At 44.4% G+C, this 17,181-nt stretch overlaps 2 protein-coding genes across 12 annotated transcripts in view; one reads left to right on the top strand and one right to left on the bottom strand.

Annotated features, from left to right (window-relative positions):
• Positions 1-234: 234 nt before the first annotated feature.
• Positions 235-17,181, bottom strand: part of LOC139577086 (ubiquitin-associated protein 2-like) — a 36,296-nt gene continuing 19,349 nt past the window's right edge. For 6 of the 7 annotated variants that reach the window (XM_071403871.1, XM_071403867.1, XM_071403866.1 and 3 more), the window contains 5 exons: positions 7,430-7,786; positions 7,064-7,168; positions 6,731-6,804; positions 1,549-1,740; positions 235-907 (listed from right to left, as the gene is read on the bottom strand). In XM_071403871.1, the coding sequence (XP_071259972.1) occupies positions 815-907; positions 1,549-1,740; positions 6,731-6,804; positions 7,064-7,168; positions 7,430-7,786 (821 nt within the window). In that variant the 3' untranslated portion in view covers positions 235-814. The remainder of the gene's footprint in view (positions 908-1,548; positions 1,741-6,730; positions 6,805-7,063; positions 7,169-7,429; positions 7,787-17,181) is intronic. The other variant, XM_071403873.1, reaches the window with a different exon arrangement.
• On the top strand, positions 2,265-5,941 carry LOC139577087 (putative nuclease HARBI1). Of its 5 annotated transcripts, XM_071403879.1 has the most exons (10): positions 2,265-2,959; positions 3,047-3,223; positions 3,314-3,375; positions 3,458-3,544; positions 3,632-3,915; positions 3,993-4,028; positions 4,127-4,681; positions 4,751-4,866; positions 4,963-5,074; positions 5,169-5,941. In XM_071403879.1, exons 7-10 carry the CDS (start codon positions 4,210-4,212, stop codon positions 5,537-5,539), a joined length of 1,071 nt encoding a protein of 356 aa, XP_071259980.1. In that variant the 5' UTR covers positions 2,265-2,959; positions 3,047-3,223; positions 3,314-3,375; positions 3,458-3,544; positions 3,632-3,915; positions 3,993-4,028; positions 4,127-4,209; the 3' UTR covers positions 5,540-5,941. The 5 variants fall into 5 exon arrangements, with proteins under 5 accessions (XP_071259980.1, XP_071259976.1, XP_071259979.1 ...); XM_071403875.1 differs by having other exon boundaries at positions 3,458-4,681; XM_071403878.1 differs by having other exon boundaries at positions 3,047-3,375; positions 3,632-4,681.

The raw sequence follows: 17,181 nt of genomic DNA, 5'->3' as shown, positions 1-17,181 counted from the left end.
TTCAAGTGTTCTACTCCGCTAGCCAGAACCTAACCTAAACAAGTGGCCGTTTCTTTCGCCTCCAGATTAGCCATTGTGGATGGCGCTCAAGTACGAAGGAGTTGTTGTGCGGTAGCCCTGGTCAGTTCAGGGTCAACAACAAATCACACATTCAATCACAACATCTAAGTCCAGTCTGCCCTCACAATCAGTACCTCACAAACTAAATGACGAGAAAGAACTTGGGCAAGATGATTACTGCTCAGAACTTTTATTCAGATGGAAACGGTTAAAATGAAATTAAAATATACAATTTTAATGGGCAGGTCTTTGAGGCGTATCGATGCGGCGGAAGGCACAGAGGCAGCCCCCCTTGCCAGAGCCACCCACGGCAGACCTACGGCTGAAGTTTTTAAAAGGTGAAAATGAAGGGGATAAGCAGGATAACTCAAGAGTTGTGTATAAAAAAAAAGGAGACAAATGTAGTTTGTTAATGTGGAAACCCCCCATCTGAGATATCCTCATTTTGCTCAGTGCTAAAGCTCTCTCCTTTTCCATTTCCTCTATAGGAGTTCTCAGATGTATTTTTGTAATGTCTTCCTGCAGTTTTGAAAAAGTAAACAAAAACGACTTTCAAAAATAAAATGCAGCAACCACATTTCATGTTCTACTATTACATATACAGTATATATATATATAAATACATACATAAATATCTTACATGTACAACCAATTTTGAAAAAGGAAAAGAGAAAGAAAAATGAATGGGGGAGTTGGAGAAGGGAGACACAGCCTTTAGGATGGGGGGCCAGGACAGACTCCCCAGGTGTACCCTTCAGTTGGCCCAGTAAGGGCTTCCATAACTGGACTTGTTGCCCTGGCTCTTCTGCTGCATGCTGCTGGACTGGTTGCGCTGACCCGGACCACCCTACAGGGGGAAACAGAATGCACACACACCCCACAGTCAATTATTGGCTATTGGGTCAAACTAGGGAGAGGGGTATTTACTAGAGGGTAGAAAAGTTGTTTGAGCAAGATGGGAATATACAGAAACGGCACTTCCTAGTCAAAACTCATTGGAACCCATCCCAGAACCCCATCTCCACTTTTTATTTATATACTCAGGGGCTCCTGAGTGGCGCAACGGTCTAAGGCACTGCATCTCAGTGCAAGAGGCGTCACTACAGTCCCAGGTTCGAATGACTGTAGTGTTTATCAGCTGAATCACATCCGGCCGTGATTGGGAGTCCCATAAGGCGGCGCACAATTGGCCCTGCATCGTCCGGGTTTGGCCGGGGTAGGCCGTCATTGTAAATAAGAATTCGTTCTTAACTGACTTGCCTAGTTGAAGGTGAAATAAAATAAAAAATATGTTCATGATATGTTAACCGTAACAGTCTTACGCCCTATCTTGACAGACCATTAAAACCTTTGCGATCTGTCGGAAGTCATTCACCACTGCAGTTCAGCTCCGACACCAAGTCCATGTATGTCTATGGTGTTTATCAACAACAGGAGGAGAATGTTAAGTGTATGGTGTTTATCAACAACAGGTTGAAGGGATGTTACCTGTCCGTCTTGGGTGAGGTGGTGGTGTAGCAGCTGGGAGTGTGGCTGCTGGTGGGCAGGCAGAATGTGGAGGAAGGGTGGCGGGGCGTAACCGGGGGCACCGCCGGGGTTCAGAGGGCCCGTGCCCCCCAGCGCAGACGGCAGGCTGAAGGGAGGGGGTGTTCCCGCGTGGAAACCCTGCTTATCAAAAGACTGGGGTTGGGGGCAGTGAACAGAGTGTGGAGAAGCCCATTATATTATGTAATATCTGAGCATAAGAGGTATGATCCTGAATTTATCCTCATTCATATTTCAATCCTGTGGAACTGAGGAGGTCTGCTCCTTAAGATCAATTAATCCAACCAGCCGTATCAATTAAAGCCGCTTATTCTCAGACATGTCTCAAACCAATGATTTGTATACACATCATTGGCTGAAACTCTAAAACTATACAGCAACTAGTGATGTCACGACACACCGATTCCATTTTGTGTGGCAAAAAATAATACATGAAACAGACTAAACTATGTTCTTTTAAAACCTACTTTTGTAAAATATTGTGTGCTATAGCTTGGAAATGAAACGTGACTCTGGGTGACAACATAAGGCAGTTTTTTTTCCAAAATTAGGATCGTTTTCCCTCAAGAAATGAAATCTGATACATGTTTTGTTTCCCTTGCTTCCTGGGGCCTGTTGCACAAAAGTAGAATTAAGACATCCGGGATAAATGACTCAGCTGAGCTCAATGAAGCCAAAACATGTGCGTCCAGGCTTAATTGGTTGCACAAAGACCAAGCCAGGATGAGCAGACACGGATTCATTAAGCCAGGTGAAACCAATCCTGGATAGGTGCGCGCTCACGGCTCACTCAAATAGACCCCGCCACAGATCACAGATTAACTGATTTACCATGGCAACTAGAGCCGCGTACTTTTCCCCGTCGGAAGCACAAATCCTCATGGAGGCATACGAGGAGGTAAAATATATAATTAAGAAGAAAGGCAACACCGCCACAGTGATAAAGCAAAGAGAAAAAGCGTGGCAAAGTATTGCAGACCGCCTGAATGCGTAAGTAGTGCACAATTACACACTCACCGCTCCGCTGAAACATCACAATTACAATTCAAATATTTAATTCACATCTCCAAAAATGCAGTTGTACTGTAATTATGAAACGGTTAAATTTTTAATTGAAATGCACTGCAGATATGAGTGAAATTGTGTAAAGTAACTCCATCACACTGTAAAAAGCTATGATACATTTTTTGATATTTTTACTGAAAACAAGACAAAAATACCAAGTAATTTTTTGCAGTGTGACTCCATTAAATGTGTGTGTGTGTGTGTGTGTGTGTGTGTAGATTAAACATGAACGGGCCAAAACGGACATGGCAGCAGGTCAAAATCAAATACAAGAACATTCTGCAGAATGGTATGGTCCCTGACTAATATTTAACAAAGCACAAGCATATATTGTACCCAGAAGGTGCCTGCTCACACATTGTCTGTACTGTTTTAGCAGTGAAAAAGAATACCCACAGACAAGGCACGGGTGGTGGGTCACCAAAGGCTGACCTTACCCCAGCAGAGGACATGGCCTTGGAGCTAAATAAAGGCAGGCCCGTCTTAGAGGGGATCCCTGGGGGGAAAGAGACGAGCATAGGTTCCTCCCAAGATGCCACCCGCTTCATTCAAGGTATGTCCTTCCATCTCTACATGGGATACAACCACATTCATATTGAATCAATTTGGACTGTCTGACTTTGGTTTACCTATTGCCTTGCAGTGTCTGGCAGCACTGTGTTCCTGTTAGAGCCACCAGCACAAGCACCAGACGATGCTGATCCAGTGAGTACTCCATCAAAGGCATACTGTAGGCCTGGCATGTCTTGTCTACTAGCTTCAATATGAATCCGATTAAATGTGATAGGGTGAAGGCCCCAGTGCAGCAGCAACAGCACATGATGGAGACGATGATGAGGAGGAGACCATCTCTCTGGATTCCAGAAGGCATGAGGTATCATGTTAAGACTGTGAAAGTACTATTTACTCTACAATGGTGAGGAGTCCTCATCAAAATCAAAAAATCTAATTTCTTTTACAGGACCCAGATGCTATACAGTGGGAAAACCAGCCTGGCAACATAGTGCGTATTAATAAAAGGACACCACATCCTGCCAAATTCCAGCTGCGCTAATTGTATTGTGTTCACAGAGCTCACAAGCTATCAGAAAGTTGTATGGCAACCACCTCCGGCGCCAAATAGAACTGGCAGACATAGACATTCAGTACAAGAAGAAAAAGATGGAAAATCTTGCACTGGAGTCCGAAATAAAAAAGAGGACAATTAGGAAACTGGACCTTGAAATAAAAAAACTTGAGAGGGAGGTGAGATATGCCTTCAATGTACACTGTATGCTAACTAACACAAATGTATTAATCATTATTTTTCTTTCCTCCCCCAGCTCCAAGAAGATGACACAGCTCAAAATAAAAATTAGGTATATTCTCGTAAAGTCAAGTGAGCCATGACATATGAGCTCTTATTGTGAGCACACAGGACGGTGGCATCTTTCTAAGGTTTTTTTTATTTTCCCAGCAATCAGTACAACCAAGTCATCGTTATAAGGCATCGCCCTCTTTTGCCCACCCCCCCAGCACCAGGTGTGGCCACTAGCCTATATGAAGGCCCAAAATTGTGTGCTCCTTTCTGCTCTGACAATGGCATGCCCATTCGTGCGAGATGTGGTGGATGAAGAAGCACTTGTGCTGAGGAGAGCCTTCAGGCGAGAAAGGGTCTTCAGGGACCGGTTGGACCCACTGGCCTTCCCTGATGACCATCTATATGAAAGATACAGGTTTTCTGCAGATGGCATCAGGTATCTATGCAGACTACTGGGTCCCAGGATTAAGCACCGCACTGCACGGAGCCATGCACTGAGTGTGGAGCAAATGGTTTGTGTGGCCTTGCGCTTTTTTGCTAGTGGAGCCTTCCTGTACTCAGTGGGGGATGCAGAACAGCTGAACAAGGCCACAATTTGCCGCACAATAAGGAGTGTGTGTCTGGCTATCAAAGCATTAGCAGATGTCTTCATCTCCTTCCCTGGCCACAGAAGACTCTGTGACATCAAAGAGGAGTTCTATAGGATTGCAGGTAAGAGGATCTACAAATTACAGGACAACTGTTAACACATAGTAGGATACTCATTACTTTGTGTGACAGGTTTCCCCAATGTCATTGGTGCAGTGGACTGCACACACATAAGGATAAAAGCCCCCTCAGGTGCCCATGAGGCCGATTTTGTGAATAGGAAATCCTTTCACAGCATTAATGTTCAGGTGAACATAACTTTTTGATATTGTCCATTGACGAACACTCTGCATTGCCAGTGATGTGCATTGATTGGTGTAATATTCCTCATCTTATGATTTCAGATGGTCTGCAATGCTGACTGTGTGATCAGCAATGTTGTGGCAAAATGGCCTGGCTCAGTCCATGACTCCAGAATCTTTCGGGCCTCTGAAATCTATCAGTGCCTATCACAAGGTAAGCCACACAACCCCTATTTATAACCATCATGGCTGTGTCAAGAATATCACTGTGTTTATGAGGTAGTAATGATGAGATTTTGTGTTGACAGGTGAATTCTCTGGTGTGTTGCTGGGAGACAGGGGGTATGGCTGCCAGCCTTTTCTCCTGACACCTTTCACAGACCCCCAGGAAGCACAGCAGGCCTACAACCATGCCCATGCCAGGACCAGGGCCAGAGTTGAAATGACCTTTGGCCTCCTGAAGGCACGCTTTCACTGCCTTCACAAATTAAGGGTCAGCCCTGTTAGGGCATGTGATATTACTGTGGCTTGTGCTGTCCTCCACAATGTGGCCTGCCTGAGGAAGGAGAGGGCCCCCAGAGTGCCACCAGCCATGGACTGGGACAATCCGGCAATCTTCCCTGATGACGACAGTGGTCGGCTGCTGAGGGACCAATATGTGTTGAATTATTTTAGTTAGTATGTGTGCTTTCAATTTTGGTTAAATATGTCCTGCGGTGGCAGAGGAATTTGGGTTTTTTTGGGTTCGTTTTTTGACGAATTTGGCCTCTTATGATGTTTGTGCGGTATACTGTGTGTAATACAAGGCTGCAGGGAGGCTACTGCATCCATTCATTTGTCTGTTCAGTTGATGTGTATGGATTTGTCCTGCATTTATTTTAGTGTGCAGACATGCAGGGTGTGTTATATACAGACCTTTGAATGTGTATGTATCATTTTGTATAATATGCTTGGATTCTGTGCTTTCCATCTTGTAGAGTCACTGTGACTTCAGTTTCGAAAGGAGCTGATGGTTTACCTGCTTTGTTTTGTCCTTATTCAATAAAGGAACATAATGTTACACATTGTGTTTTTATATTCATATGGAATGTGTATTTGTTTATATGACAGAGTACTAGGGCCACACTGAAGAAAAAGGATAAAGTCATAAATTTATGAGGCTGGTTCTTTCTGCAGAAAAGCTACATATTGTTTTTACAGTTTTGATACTTATGACAATGTGATACTTAATATTCTGGCACATCAGCATGTCTTTGTTTATGAAACCATACTGAAGTACAATTTCACGAAATGCCCCACATCTGTCATTTTAACAACTGTCCTCCTTTAAAACAACTGGTTACAATATTATGACTTGTGTTTTTTTATATATAGCCTTATAGTCTATGGGAAACTGTAAATTATCTAATGATAGCAACATCATCTAAAAATCATTTTTTATCCAAAATCATTGAAATTAATGATCACAAACGTTTAAATAATAACAGTGGGTCTAGTTATATGTGATAACAATGTATAGTGAGCAGTGAAATAACTATTGGTTTCCATTTGTGGTGACTGCTGACTGACATTAGGGATGAGATTAAATAGATCCTGGAATTTAGCCTGGTCTGGAGCAGGCTAGCTCCACAGAATAAATCTCCATGGTAATTTATACCATAACATATCCTCCTGCCCCCTATCCATCTTTAGTGCAACCGGATTACGGATCAATTGAGCCAGGATCACCAAGATATCCTGGCTTAATCCCTTATCCTAGTTTTGTGCAACAGGCCCCTGGTATCGCGACAAAACTAACAGCAACAACTATAAACCAGGTGTTGACTGACTTAAGCATAGGTCACAGTACACAGAATGTTACTGAGCTCACCTGTGTCTTGCTGTACATTGAAGCGCCAATATCGGTCACCCCTCCACTGCTGCCTGAGCTGGACAAACCTGGAGCTGTGAGCGAGAGGCCACAAACATGTCAGTTTGCCCTCACGAGGCGGCACGGTGTCAGTAGGCAATTTTCAACATTTCAAGAGTTAGTAGTGACTGAGGGAGTATTTCTTAGTTAGTAGTGAGGGGGGTGTTTCAGAACAGTAGTGTGTATATATATATATCTATATATCACGGCCGATAACAAGTGAAGGGGGCGGGGAGGGGAAAGGGGCGGGGAAGGGGGGGTGCGTCCTGGGGCAGCTGAGTTCAGTGAGTGTACCTTTCCCTGGGCCGCTGCCAGCTGATTTGGCCTGAGACTGGGCAGAGCCTCCGTACCCTCCCTTACTGTACTCCCCCGCGTGGCCCTGAGACAGGTCGTCAAAAGCTGAGAGGAGGAATGGAAGAGGACCAGGAGGAACGAGTAAAGTGGATGGGGAGAGTAAAAAGGACAGCAGAGGAAGGGGGATGGGTAAGGGGGAGAAGAAGAACCGAGAGAGAAGCAATAAGGCAACTGGCTAGAATAGCATGTGAACAGCGACTATATCCGGCAGGGGGGTGGGGCCATGCTCGCTAAGCAAGAACTCTCCTTCTCAGCCACACACAGTCTGATTTCAGTTCACTCTCTCTCACTCACTGACACACACACCTGTTCCATACGCGTGCTGGCCGTAGCTAGGCTGATGCTGTTGGTGGTACTGGCTGGAGGGGTTCCCCAAGCCCATGTTGGGCTGCTTGGCCGAGGCCGGAGGCACAAAAACGGTGGGGCCGTACTGGAAGGCGCTGGGCACCCCGGGCATGCCGGCGTAGTAAGGAAGGCCGGTGTAGCCGTAGCCTGGGGGCAGAGGTGGATTGAGGAAGGCCTGGTTCTGCTGGCCCTGGCTCTGTCCCAGACCTTGGCTCTGAGCCTGGGGGGGCTGCTGGGGCTGAGCGGAGGGGCCTTGCGACAGGCTGGTGGGGGGAGCTGGGGAAGACGAGTCCCCTCTGCCAAACTTGGTCGCTTCACCTAAAAGAGAGGGGAGATAGTGATCAATATGGGCCTGATTCATACTTTATTAATGCTTTTCCTACCCACTTCTGAGTAGTTGGTATTCAAAATTGCATTATGAAGGTGCGTAACGTGCTTTGCAGGTGTGGTTCCCCTGCGCTGCTGAATACATATAATTCAATTGCTGAAAACTCCCACTTGCTGGCTAACAGGTTTTCTTGTCGAGTTCACTCAATAGGGTTTTGTACATTTATCCCTTTAAATTAGGTGTACCTTTAATTAGAATTCAGACTCTATAGAATATATGGAGTTCAGAATATTAGGCAAAAAATATTAAGGATCAATAACAGAAGGCCATGTACATACAGCCATGTTACTTTCGGCACCAATTGGTAAATAAAAACTGATATTGTATATTATTTATGGTTAGGAAAGTATTTATGAATAATAAAACAGGTTTGGAGATCCTTTATGCACCAAATACATTGGTAAATCAAAAAAAGTTTAATTATTCCTGAAAGTTGCCATAGTCAATTGTTCAATCCATGAAATGTTGGGAAGGGAAGGAGTGTACAAAAGGCGTTGAACAATAGTCCTAAAAATCTTCACAAATAATTATTAATGGAACTGATGACAACGGTCCAGTAGTCATGTGCCATGTTTAAACTGCTACGCAGTCTGGGGGTCCATAATAATTCAAAATAGGCTACATGTCCCAAATTATTGCATAACTTGTAATACGTTTGTCTAATATGATCTACTATTGCTAGCGATCCTCAGGAACAACCAAACGAACGTGACAGAGGAAAGAAAAGGTAAACTAACACTAACGTCAGTAACAGTTAAATGTGGGTATAACTGACGGTGGCTACTAATAGTGGTTCATATTTAAAACAAAACAAATTATTTAAAAAAGTGAGAAGTCTGGGCATGTATAGTGAACAAAAACAAATGCAACATGTTGGTTCCATGTTTCATGAGCGGAAATAAAAGACGCACAAAAAGCGTCTCTAAAATTTTGTGACCAATTTATTTACATCCCTGTTAGTGAGCATTTCTCTTTTGCCAAGATAATACATCCACCTGACAAGTGTGGCATATCAAGAAGCTGATTAAACAGTATGATCATTACACAGGTGCACTTTGTGCTGGGGACAATAAAAGGCCACTAACAATGTGCAATTGTCACACAACATAATGCCACAGACGTCTCAAGTTGGGGGAAGCTCATCTGCATGCTCATCGTCCTCACCAGGGTCTTGACCTGACTGCAGTTTGCAGACCTGCCAACCCTGTCCAACTTTTTAAGAATACCAGAAGCGCACAGCAAATTGGAGATAACTAATGTTTTTCTTAGCACATGCCCCCAAGTTTAGTCTCTATAGTAGAGGAACGCATGTCACCTCTCAAACAGGGCCAATCACTAGGGCCAGCTCAATCATTAGGGACAGCTCACAAGTATTGGCTTTTAGACATGGTTCCTAATCAACACTAAAAGCTAAATCATTTGGAAAACATAAAAACAAAACAAATGATCGCGTCGACACAGACCGCAAACTGGCTACACAAAGCTTAAGTAGGCTAATGCAAAGAGAATCTGACAGCTGTTCGCTAGAAGAGTCAGGTGTTTAAAGCCGATGTAAAGGTGCCTATTGGATTTCTTTGCAGCGCATACATCATTTCAGACTTTCAAAATTGATAGAATCTCAAATCTAGTGCCAAGGCATTTTAGAAGCATTGCCTCTTTAGCTAACACCGGACACCCATTCATTCTTCATCAGTCTTCTAAACTCCATTTAATCCCAAGATGTTTATTGTTTCAATATGCTTTGTGTTGTAGTCACGACAGACAAAGATATATAGTAAAGCAAACTTTACTAGGCATGTTGTCAACCAGCACATTAATAAAAGTAACAACTGGTTTCCGTTTCCTGTGTAACATCAATATTGCTACATGTCCTCTTTTTAATTTTTTTAAACAACAAAAGGCAGACTCCACCTAACTTTGGCTTGTAGTCCATGTCTGCAATAAACTGGAATGTGAACTGAATGTTTGTTTACTGTCTGACTGTGCATTATTTATTATTATTTTTTACCTTCACACAAATTCTTTCAGGTGTATAGGTCTTCGGATGGCCCTACCAGACCTTGTGTGGAGTGTGTTGATTACATCAGGAGGTGCTTAACCTGAGATGTTTGGATCTTCGTGTTGAGGTGCATCGTTCACCTCTAGGTTGTGTTCTGCACTCTGCTGGGCGTCAGCTGGTGCTCTGTTCACTGGCTCTGTGCCAGGCTCCTCAACAGTGGGGAAATCCTCTATTTCTCAGGTGTCACCTGTTCCTCCTGAAGACTTGTCCCTGTTTTGTCTTCACCTCGTAGGACCTTTGCTCCCCACAGGTCTGACTACTGTGGCCCTCTGCCACCACCGTTTCTGTCCTGTGAGTGGCTGAACTCTCACCCGGTCATCTCGTTGCAGCACTGTGAGATCCTTAGCAGAGGTGTCGTAGTACTTTGCCTGTTTCTGTTGTCTCATTGTACTTCTCCAGCTGACAGTTTGCCATCCCCGGTCTCAGAAGATTTTCACTCATTAGTAGTGTCTTTGTACGTCTTCCCATGAGCACCATTGCAGGGCTGCTGTCTGTTCCTTGTGACGGGGTATTTCTGTGATCCAGCATGGCCAGGTATGGGTCAGCACCTGCTCCCTTTGCTTTTGCCATCAGTCTTTTGGCTGTTTTCACTGCCGATTCCACTTTCCCATTACTTTGCAGGTAACCTGGAGACAATGTTTTGTGTGTAAAGTCCCAAGCCTTGCTGAAACTTCGGAACTCGTCTGAAGAGTACTGGGGACCATTGTCTGAGTAAAGGATGTCAGGTATGCCATAGCGTGAAAAGTGTGTCTTCAGTTTTCAAATTACTGTTTTCAACTGTGTGTTCTCCAAATGGTCCACTTCCCAGAAGTTGGAGAGAATCAACTGTGACCATGTAGTCTGTCGATGAACTGGAACAGGTCAGTCCCTATATTTTCCCAGGGACGCTTTGGTCCTTCGTGTGGCCTCAACGTTTCTTTCTGCTGCTTCATACCTCATGCAGTGCAGGTGCTATATTGTGCCATGTATGTTCTCAGCTGTGCATTCATGCCTGACCAGTAGACACACTCGCAAGCTCTTCTCAGACATCCCTCTGTTCCTATGTTTGAGGAATGGATTCTCTGCATTATCTCTGACCTGAGGGCAGTAGGCACAACGACTTGCTCACCTCTGAAGATAACTCCATTTTGCACACTCAGCTCATCTCTGTTGTGAAAATACATGGCTACTTCCCAGGGTACATGTCCTTTCACTTCAGGCCACCCCTGCAGGATCACATTTTTCAGTGTCTGGAGCTCCCGGTCCAGCTCAGTGGCTCTCTGGATGTGCTTTAGTCTCTCGCTTGACACAGGGAGGTAGTGTGTCATATTGATTGATTCCACTTTGACCTCCACAGGGCCTCTGTTGTCTTGTTCTGTGAGGTATGCCCTGCTCAGGGTGTCGGCCAGCACCACGTTTTCCCGGAATGTATCGCAGACTGACCTCGTAGTTTTGGAGTCTCATGAGCATGCGTTGTAGTCTTTTTGGTGCACTGAGGAGAGGCTTTGTCATGATGCTCTCTAGAGGCTTGTGATCTGACTGCACTTCCACAGTTCGTCCATATGTGAATTGGTGGAACCTCTCCATGCCAAACACCACTGCAAGCAGCTCCTTCTCCATCTGTGCATATCCTTTTTCAGTCTGTCAGGGTTCTGCTGGCGTATGCTATTGGTTGTCCTCCCTGCATCAAGGCTGCTCCTAACCCACTCTCTGAAGCATCACACTGTAGTACAAGCTGCTCTGTTGAGTTGTAGTATTTCAGCACAGGGGTCTGTATAATGGTATCCCTGATTTTATTGAAAGCCTGCTCATGTCTCTGACCACTCCCCCAGTGAGTCCTTGTGTGTTAGCTATTGCAGTGGCTTGCAGAGCTCTGTGGCGTGGCTGCAGAACTTGGCTAGGTAGTTGCCCATGCCCAGGAAGCGCTGCATCCCCTGCACATCTGCAGGCCTAGGCATCTGTTTGATGGCTGTCACTTTTCCTGGGTCCACTTTCAACCCCTCTGATGTTAGCAGGCGGCCAATGTAGGGCACTTCAGCTTCTCAGGATTCAGCTTGATATTGAGCTTCCTGCATCTGTCCAGGCGCATTTTCAGGTTTTTGTCATGGTCCAGAGTCACCGCTTCATCATTGTCTCCTCCTCCCACAATCAGGATGTCATCTGCAATGATTTTGACTCCTGGAAGTCCTTCCATTGCCTGGTTCAACTTCCTCTGAAAGATCTCTGGGGCTGGACTGATTCCCATTGGCATGCGCAGCCACCTGTAGCGTCCCATGGGTGTAGAGAACGTGATAGCTGGATTCCTCCTCCAGTTCCACATGCCAAAATCCATTTTTTACATCACAAACAGAGAACACGCGTGCTCTATCCAGATCTGGCAGCACGTCTTCAATAGTGGGAAGTGGGTAATGGCTCCTCTTGAGCGCCTTGTTGAGAGGTTTCGGATCAATGCACACTTAGTTTTCCAGACGGTTTCTTCACTACGATCAGGCTGCTAATCCAATCTGTGCTTTTCTCAACTGCTTTTCTCATCCTTTTCTCTAGAACACTGAGCTCCTCTTTGATTGGTTTATATAGTGCTACTGGCACTCGTCTCTTTGGCAGCTGGACGGGCTCCACTCGCTCATCCACTTCCAGCTTGCCAGGTAAGCATCCATCTCCCTGGAATACATCAGAGTACTCCTTGTTTAATTTGCTCTTTAGTCCAGGATCCTGTTTTCTTGATGGCCAGGATGTTGTGATGCTGCACAGTAATTAACTCCATTGCCTGGACAGCCTTACTGCCTAGAATGAGCCTGTGCACATTCTCGTTGACTACAATGAACTCAACTCGGTAGGTTTTATTATTGCGTGGATTGATCACTTTAAGTGTGCACTTCCCCAGTGGCGTCAGAGTACTCATGTTATACATCACCCATACCTGACTGCAGGGCTCTAGGTGACCGTCTTTTGAGGTTTGCAGGGATAACATTACAACTAGCACCACAATCCAGCTGAAATCTGACTGACTTTTTGTTGACCAGCATGGTTGCAAAGAGAGTTGCATTTGGGGTCTGTGGTTTTCTCCTGCACCACGTTGATGCTCTGACTTTGGCCCTAGTGTGATGCACAGAACATCCTCACCACTGAGTCAGCTGACGCATTTTCCATTGCCAGGACTGTTTCTCTTGCTGGTCCCTGCACTTTTGCAAACCATTGAGAAGTGATTGTTTTTTTCCACGGGATTTACATTTTTGTCCATATGCAGGGCATTTTTCCTTTTTTTCTCTCTCATGTGTCCGTCCACAGTATCTGCTTTGTATAATGCTCTGTCCCTCTGTAGGGTCTCCTCGGCCTCTCTTTCTGTGTTACTGCATGCACTGCTACAGGGCCCTGCACATTTATGACTTTAGCTCTCTGTCTGGACAGTTCTGCAGCTCGTCCAATCTGTATGGATTTCTCTAAACTGAGATCAGTCTCTCTGAGTAAGTGCTCTCTTAACTGTGGGTCACACGTGCCACACACAATCCTGTCCCTGATGAGAGTCTGATTACTCCAAAGTTGCAGGTGGCCACGAGTCCTCAATTCAGTGAGATATTTGTCTAAACTCTCATCTTGGCCCTGACTTGACATTAAAAAATTATATCTCTCAATTGATTAATTTTTCTTGGGATCACAATTCATCCAATGCTGCAATTACTTCCTCAGGGAGATTGTCTTTTGTACTGCCCACACATAGGGTCTCACAAATCTCTGCCTTTTACCCCAATGAGATAATACAGTAGCTTCACTTTGTAGTCATCAGGTTTTTCTCTCATTGTAAGAGCCATGTACAAATTGAATTCCTCTTTCCATCTTTTCCAGGTCAGTGCTAAATTACAATCATCAAAGTAAATTTTTCCCTGGAGGTTTCAGTGCATTTTCCATGGTGATTTAGTTGTAGAATGGAACGTTAGCTACTAACGAAACTGCTTGTATCCAATAGCCAGTTAGCTTTTAGCATAGAGTCACTCACGATAGCCAGCAAACTTAGACGTTCCGCGCGATGACTAGGCTGTAAACGCGGCACTTTTTCAAACTGCCGCCTGGGATGTATTCTTCATTTACATCGATGAGATCCAGGTTCTTTTGAGTACCGCTGCCACCATGTTTCAATATGCTTTGTGTTGTAGTCACGACAGACAAAGATGTATAGTAAAGCACACTTTAGTAAAGCACACTTCATGTTGTCAACCAGCACATGAATAAAGTAACCGGTTTCCTGTGTAACATCAATATTGCCACATTTACATACAATTTTTATTATACTTTTGTAATGCTTTTTGTGACGTGGATCATAATTACAGTTAGTCTACCAGGTTGCGTGATCCTCGTAATGTTACGTGGAAAATACAACTAATTAAATGTATATCACACTCGCACAAATGCGACCAGTTAGTTTTCGTATTTGCATTTAATTTCTTTCACTAGCAAATGCGAGTGAACTGCTGGCACTATAGAGGCCACTGAATTCCCATCTTTGGTTCGCTAACGTTAGCTTGAAACAATGTGTTTACCTTTCCACAACACATGGAGTCGAAAAGGGATTTGTCCATGTGTTTACGTACAGCTGACAGTCGACAAACTCATCACAACAGGAGGGGCAGACACCGGGTAGCTACGTTGAATAATGTATTAATCTCCATGTCCGTTGACACAAACATGTATGTATGCATGTTGCAGCTCGAGAATCGGGATGTTAGATTTACTCGGTGGATTCACTGAGTAAAGAAAATCAGGCCCTATTCATTTCTGCGTACGTTTAACTCGGATCTCGTACCTGTGGACAGAGAGAGAATTGGCACGTCTGATTTGACATCATAACCGACTTCGGTGGTCAAATGCTCACCTTCAATGGCACGCTGGAAAAGTGAGCGCTTCACGGATGAATCCCGGTTTCAACTGTACCGGGCAGATGGCGTGTATGGCTTTGTGTCGGTGAGCAGTTTGTTGATGTCAATGTTGTGAACAGAGTGCCCCATGGTGGCGGTGGGGTTATGTTATAGGCAGGCATAACCTACTGGACAACTAGGGTTGCCAACTGTCCCGTATTAGCCGGGATGTCCCTTACATTGTTCCATACGGGACCTCCCTTGTCCCGTATATTCATCCAATCACAGTCTGGTGTAAACGCGCCAATTCCTGCAAAGTAATTTCTGTTATTGTTCGATCGGTTTGGCATATCAAGGAAATATGGATAAACATGCAAAAAAAGACTGTGCAGCTACAACAAACAATGTGAAGCAAAAAAGACGTGGGATAAGCCCGTCAGTGGTGACTCGACGAAAGCTTTCTGTACTTTATGTGTCGGGAATTCTCAATTGGCCATGAAGGGGAGAATGACCTAACTCAGCATGCATCCACAGAAATGCACAAGGCCACGCTAGCTAAAGGTGCTAGCAATATCGGTGCATTCTTCGTGACGTCTACTGCGGAAACTGACATAATTGGAAAACACCTCTCTGTTTACCAGTTATTGAGCAGTGCCAACAATCGCATTCTGAAAGCTAATTGCCCAGCTCTCATAGCTCATAACGCCTGCAAGCACGCCTGCGATCAGTGGTCAGTGGATATTGAGACAATTGTTTTACAGATCTACAGCCACTTATCAGTATCTGCTTCCCGAAGAGAGGAACTGCGCGCATTTTTTTTGCCTTTGTTCACACAGTGCTGTGAAATTCTGCGACATGTTTGCACATGATGGCTCTCTTTTCACCCAGCTGTCGATCGTCTCCAGCAAAGCTGGCCAGCTCTTACATCATACTTCAGGTCCCTTAGGGAGACCTGTCCTGTGGCACTGAATAGTATTTTTGAGTATGAAGAATAAACAGAAGCTGCTGAGATTAATCTGTGCTTTTTCCACAAAGTGGGTGTGTATTTGACCAACTCGTAAAAAAGCTGGAGGAAACAACGCTCTGCATCACAGATGTTTACGAGGAAGTCCAAAAATTCAACATTTAAGATGCTTCAGCTGAAACAGGACAGTTTTTTTCTGAGTAGACCAAGCAGCTGATGGACAAACAATTGTCAGCACAAAAGGTCCAAGCAGCAATAGGACTTTGAAGTTCTATGACACTGTCATTACATACATTGACAAGTGGTTTGATTTCTCACCAGAAAATGTAATGGTGAAACTGATTGGCCTCTATGAGTAGCTCTCCTTCACTGACCTGGAGCAGGTGGTGGTTGCCCTCAAAATGAGACAGTCAGTATGGACCAACTCTATGAAGAGTTTTGTGCTAGCCGGGAGGAAATACAGAAAGCCAGACAGGATACCACAAAATCCACCATTTAGAAGTAGGTGGCAGTTTTCCAAAAACCTAGGGAAAGCCAACTTGATCAACATGTTCAGGATTGTCTCATTTGTCCTCAGTGTGCCAGACTCAAATGCCTTTGTAGAGAGGATTTTCTGTCTGATGACCATTAAATGGTCAGACTCAAGAAACCGATGTAGCACAGAGCTGATCAAAAATGAACTTCAAATATCTGGGAACTGTGATTTGTCATGTAATGACATCTCTCTGGCTATGCAAGAGAAAGGACTGCTTGAATCAGTCAAGAGCAGCAAAAAATATGTAGACTTGGTGAGTGACTCATGCCCCTCTTTTCCTCTTTTGCATTTGGAAAGTTATTTTTGCTGTAAAGGTCCAAATTGTGATTTCTTTGATCATTTATTTTGAGGTTAATTCACATAAGTTTACATAATGATAAAGTTTTAGTAAAGCTATAGGCTAAATGGAATATACAAATGTTTTGCCTTTCCAATTGAATAAGAATATACACTGTATATTCATTCATTCACACAACACCATACCCATACCACCGTGGCACGCGACCTCTTGTCCCTTATTTGGTAGTGAAAAAGTTGGCAACCCTATGGACAACTAACACAATTGCATTTTATTTAGGACAATTTGAATGCACAGAGATGCCATGAGATCCTGAGGCCCAGTCGTGCCATTCATCCACAGCCATCACCTCATGTCACAGCATGATAATGCATGGCCCCATGTAGCAAGGATATGTACACAATTCCTGGAAGCTGAAAATGCCCCAGTTACGCCATGGCCTGCATACTAACCAGCCATGTCATCACCCATTGAGCATGTTTGGGATTCTCTGGATCGACATTTTTTAAAAAGGGTACACTACATGGCCAAAAGTATGGACACCTGCTCGATGAACATCTCGTTCCAAAATCATGACCATTAATATGGAGTTGGTCCCCCTTTGCTGCTATATCAGCCTCCACTCTTCTGGGAAGGCTTT

Source organism: Salvelinus alpinus, chromosome 5 (genome assembly GCF_045679555.1).
Source record: "Salvelinus alpinus chromosome 5, SLU_Salpinus.1, whole genome shotgun sequence".
In the NCBI taxonomy this organism is placed as follows: Eukaryota; Metazoa; Chordata; class Actinopteri; order Salmoniformes; family Salmonidae; genus Salvelinus; species Salvelinus alpinus.
The sequence above is the reverse complement of the archived record's forward strand: the minus strand, read 5'-3'. Positions and strand labels throughout refer to the sequence as shown.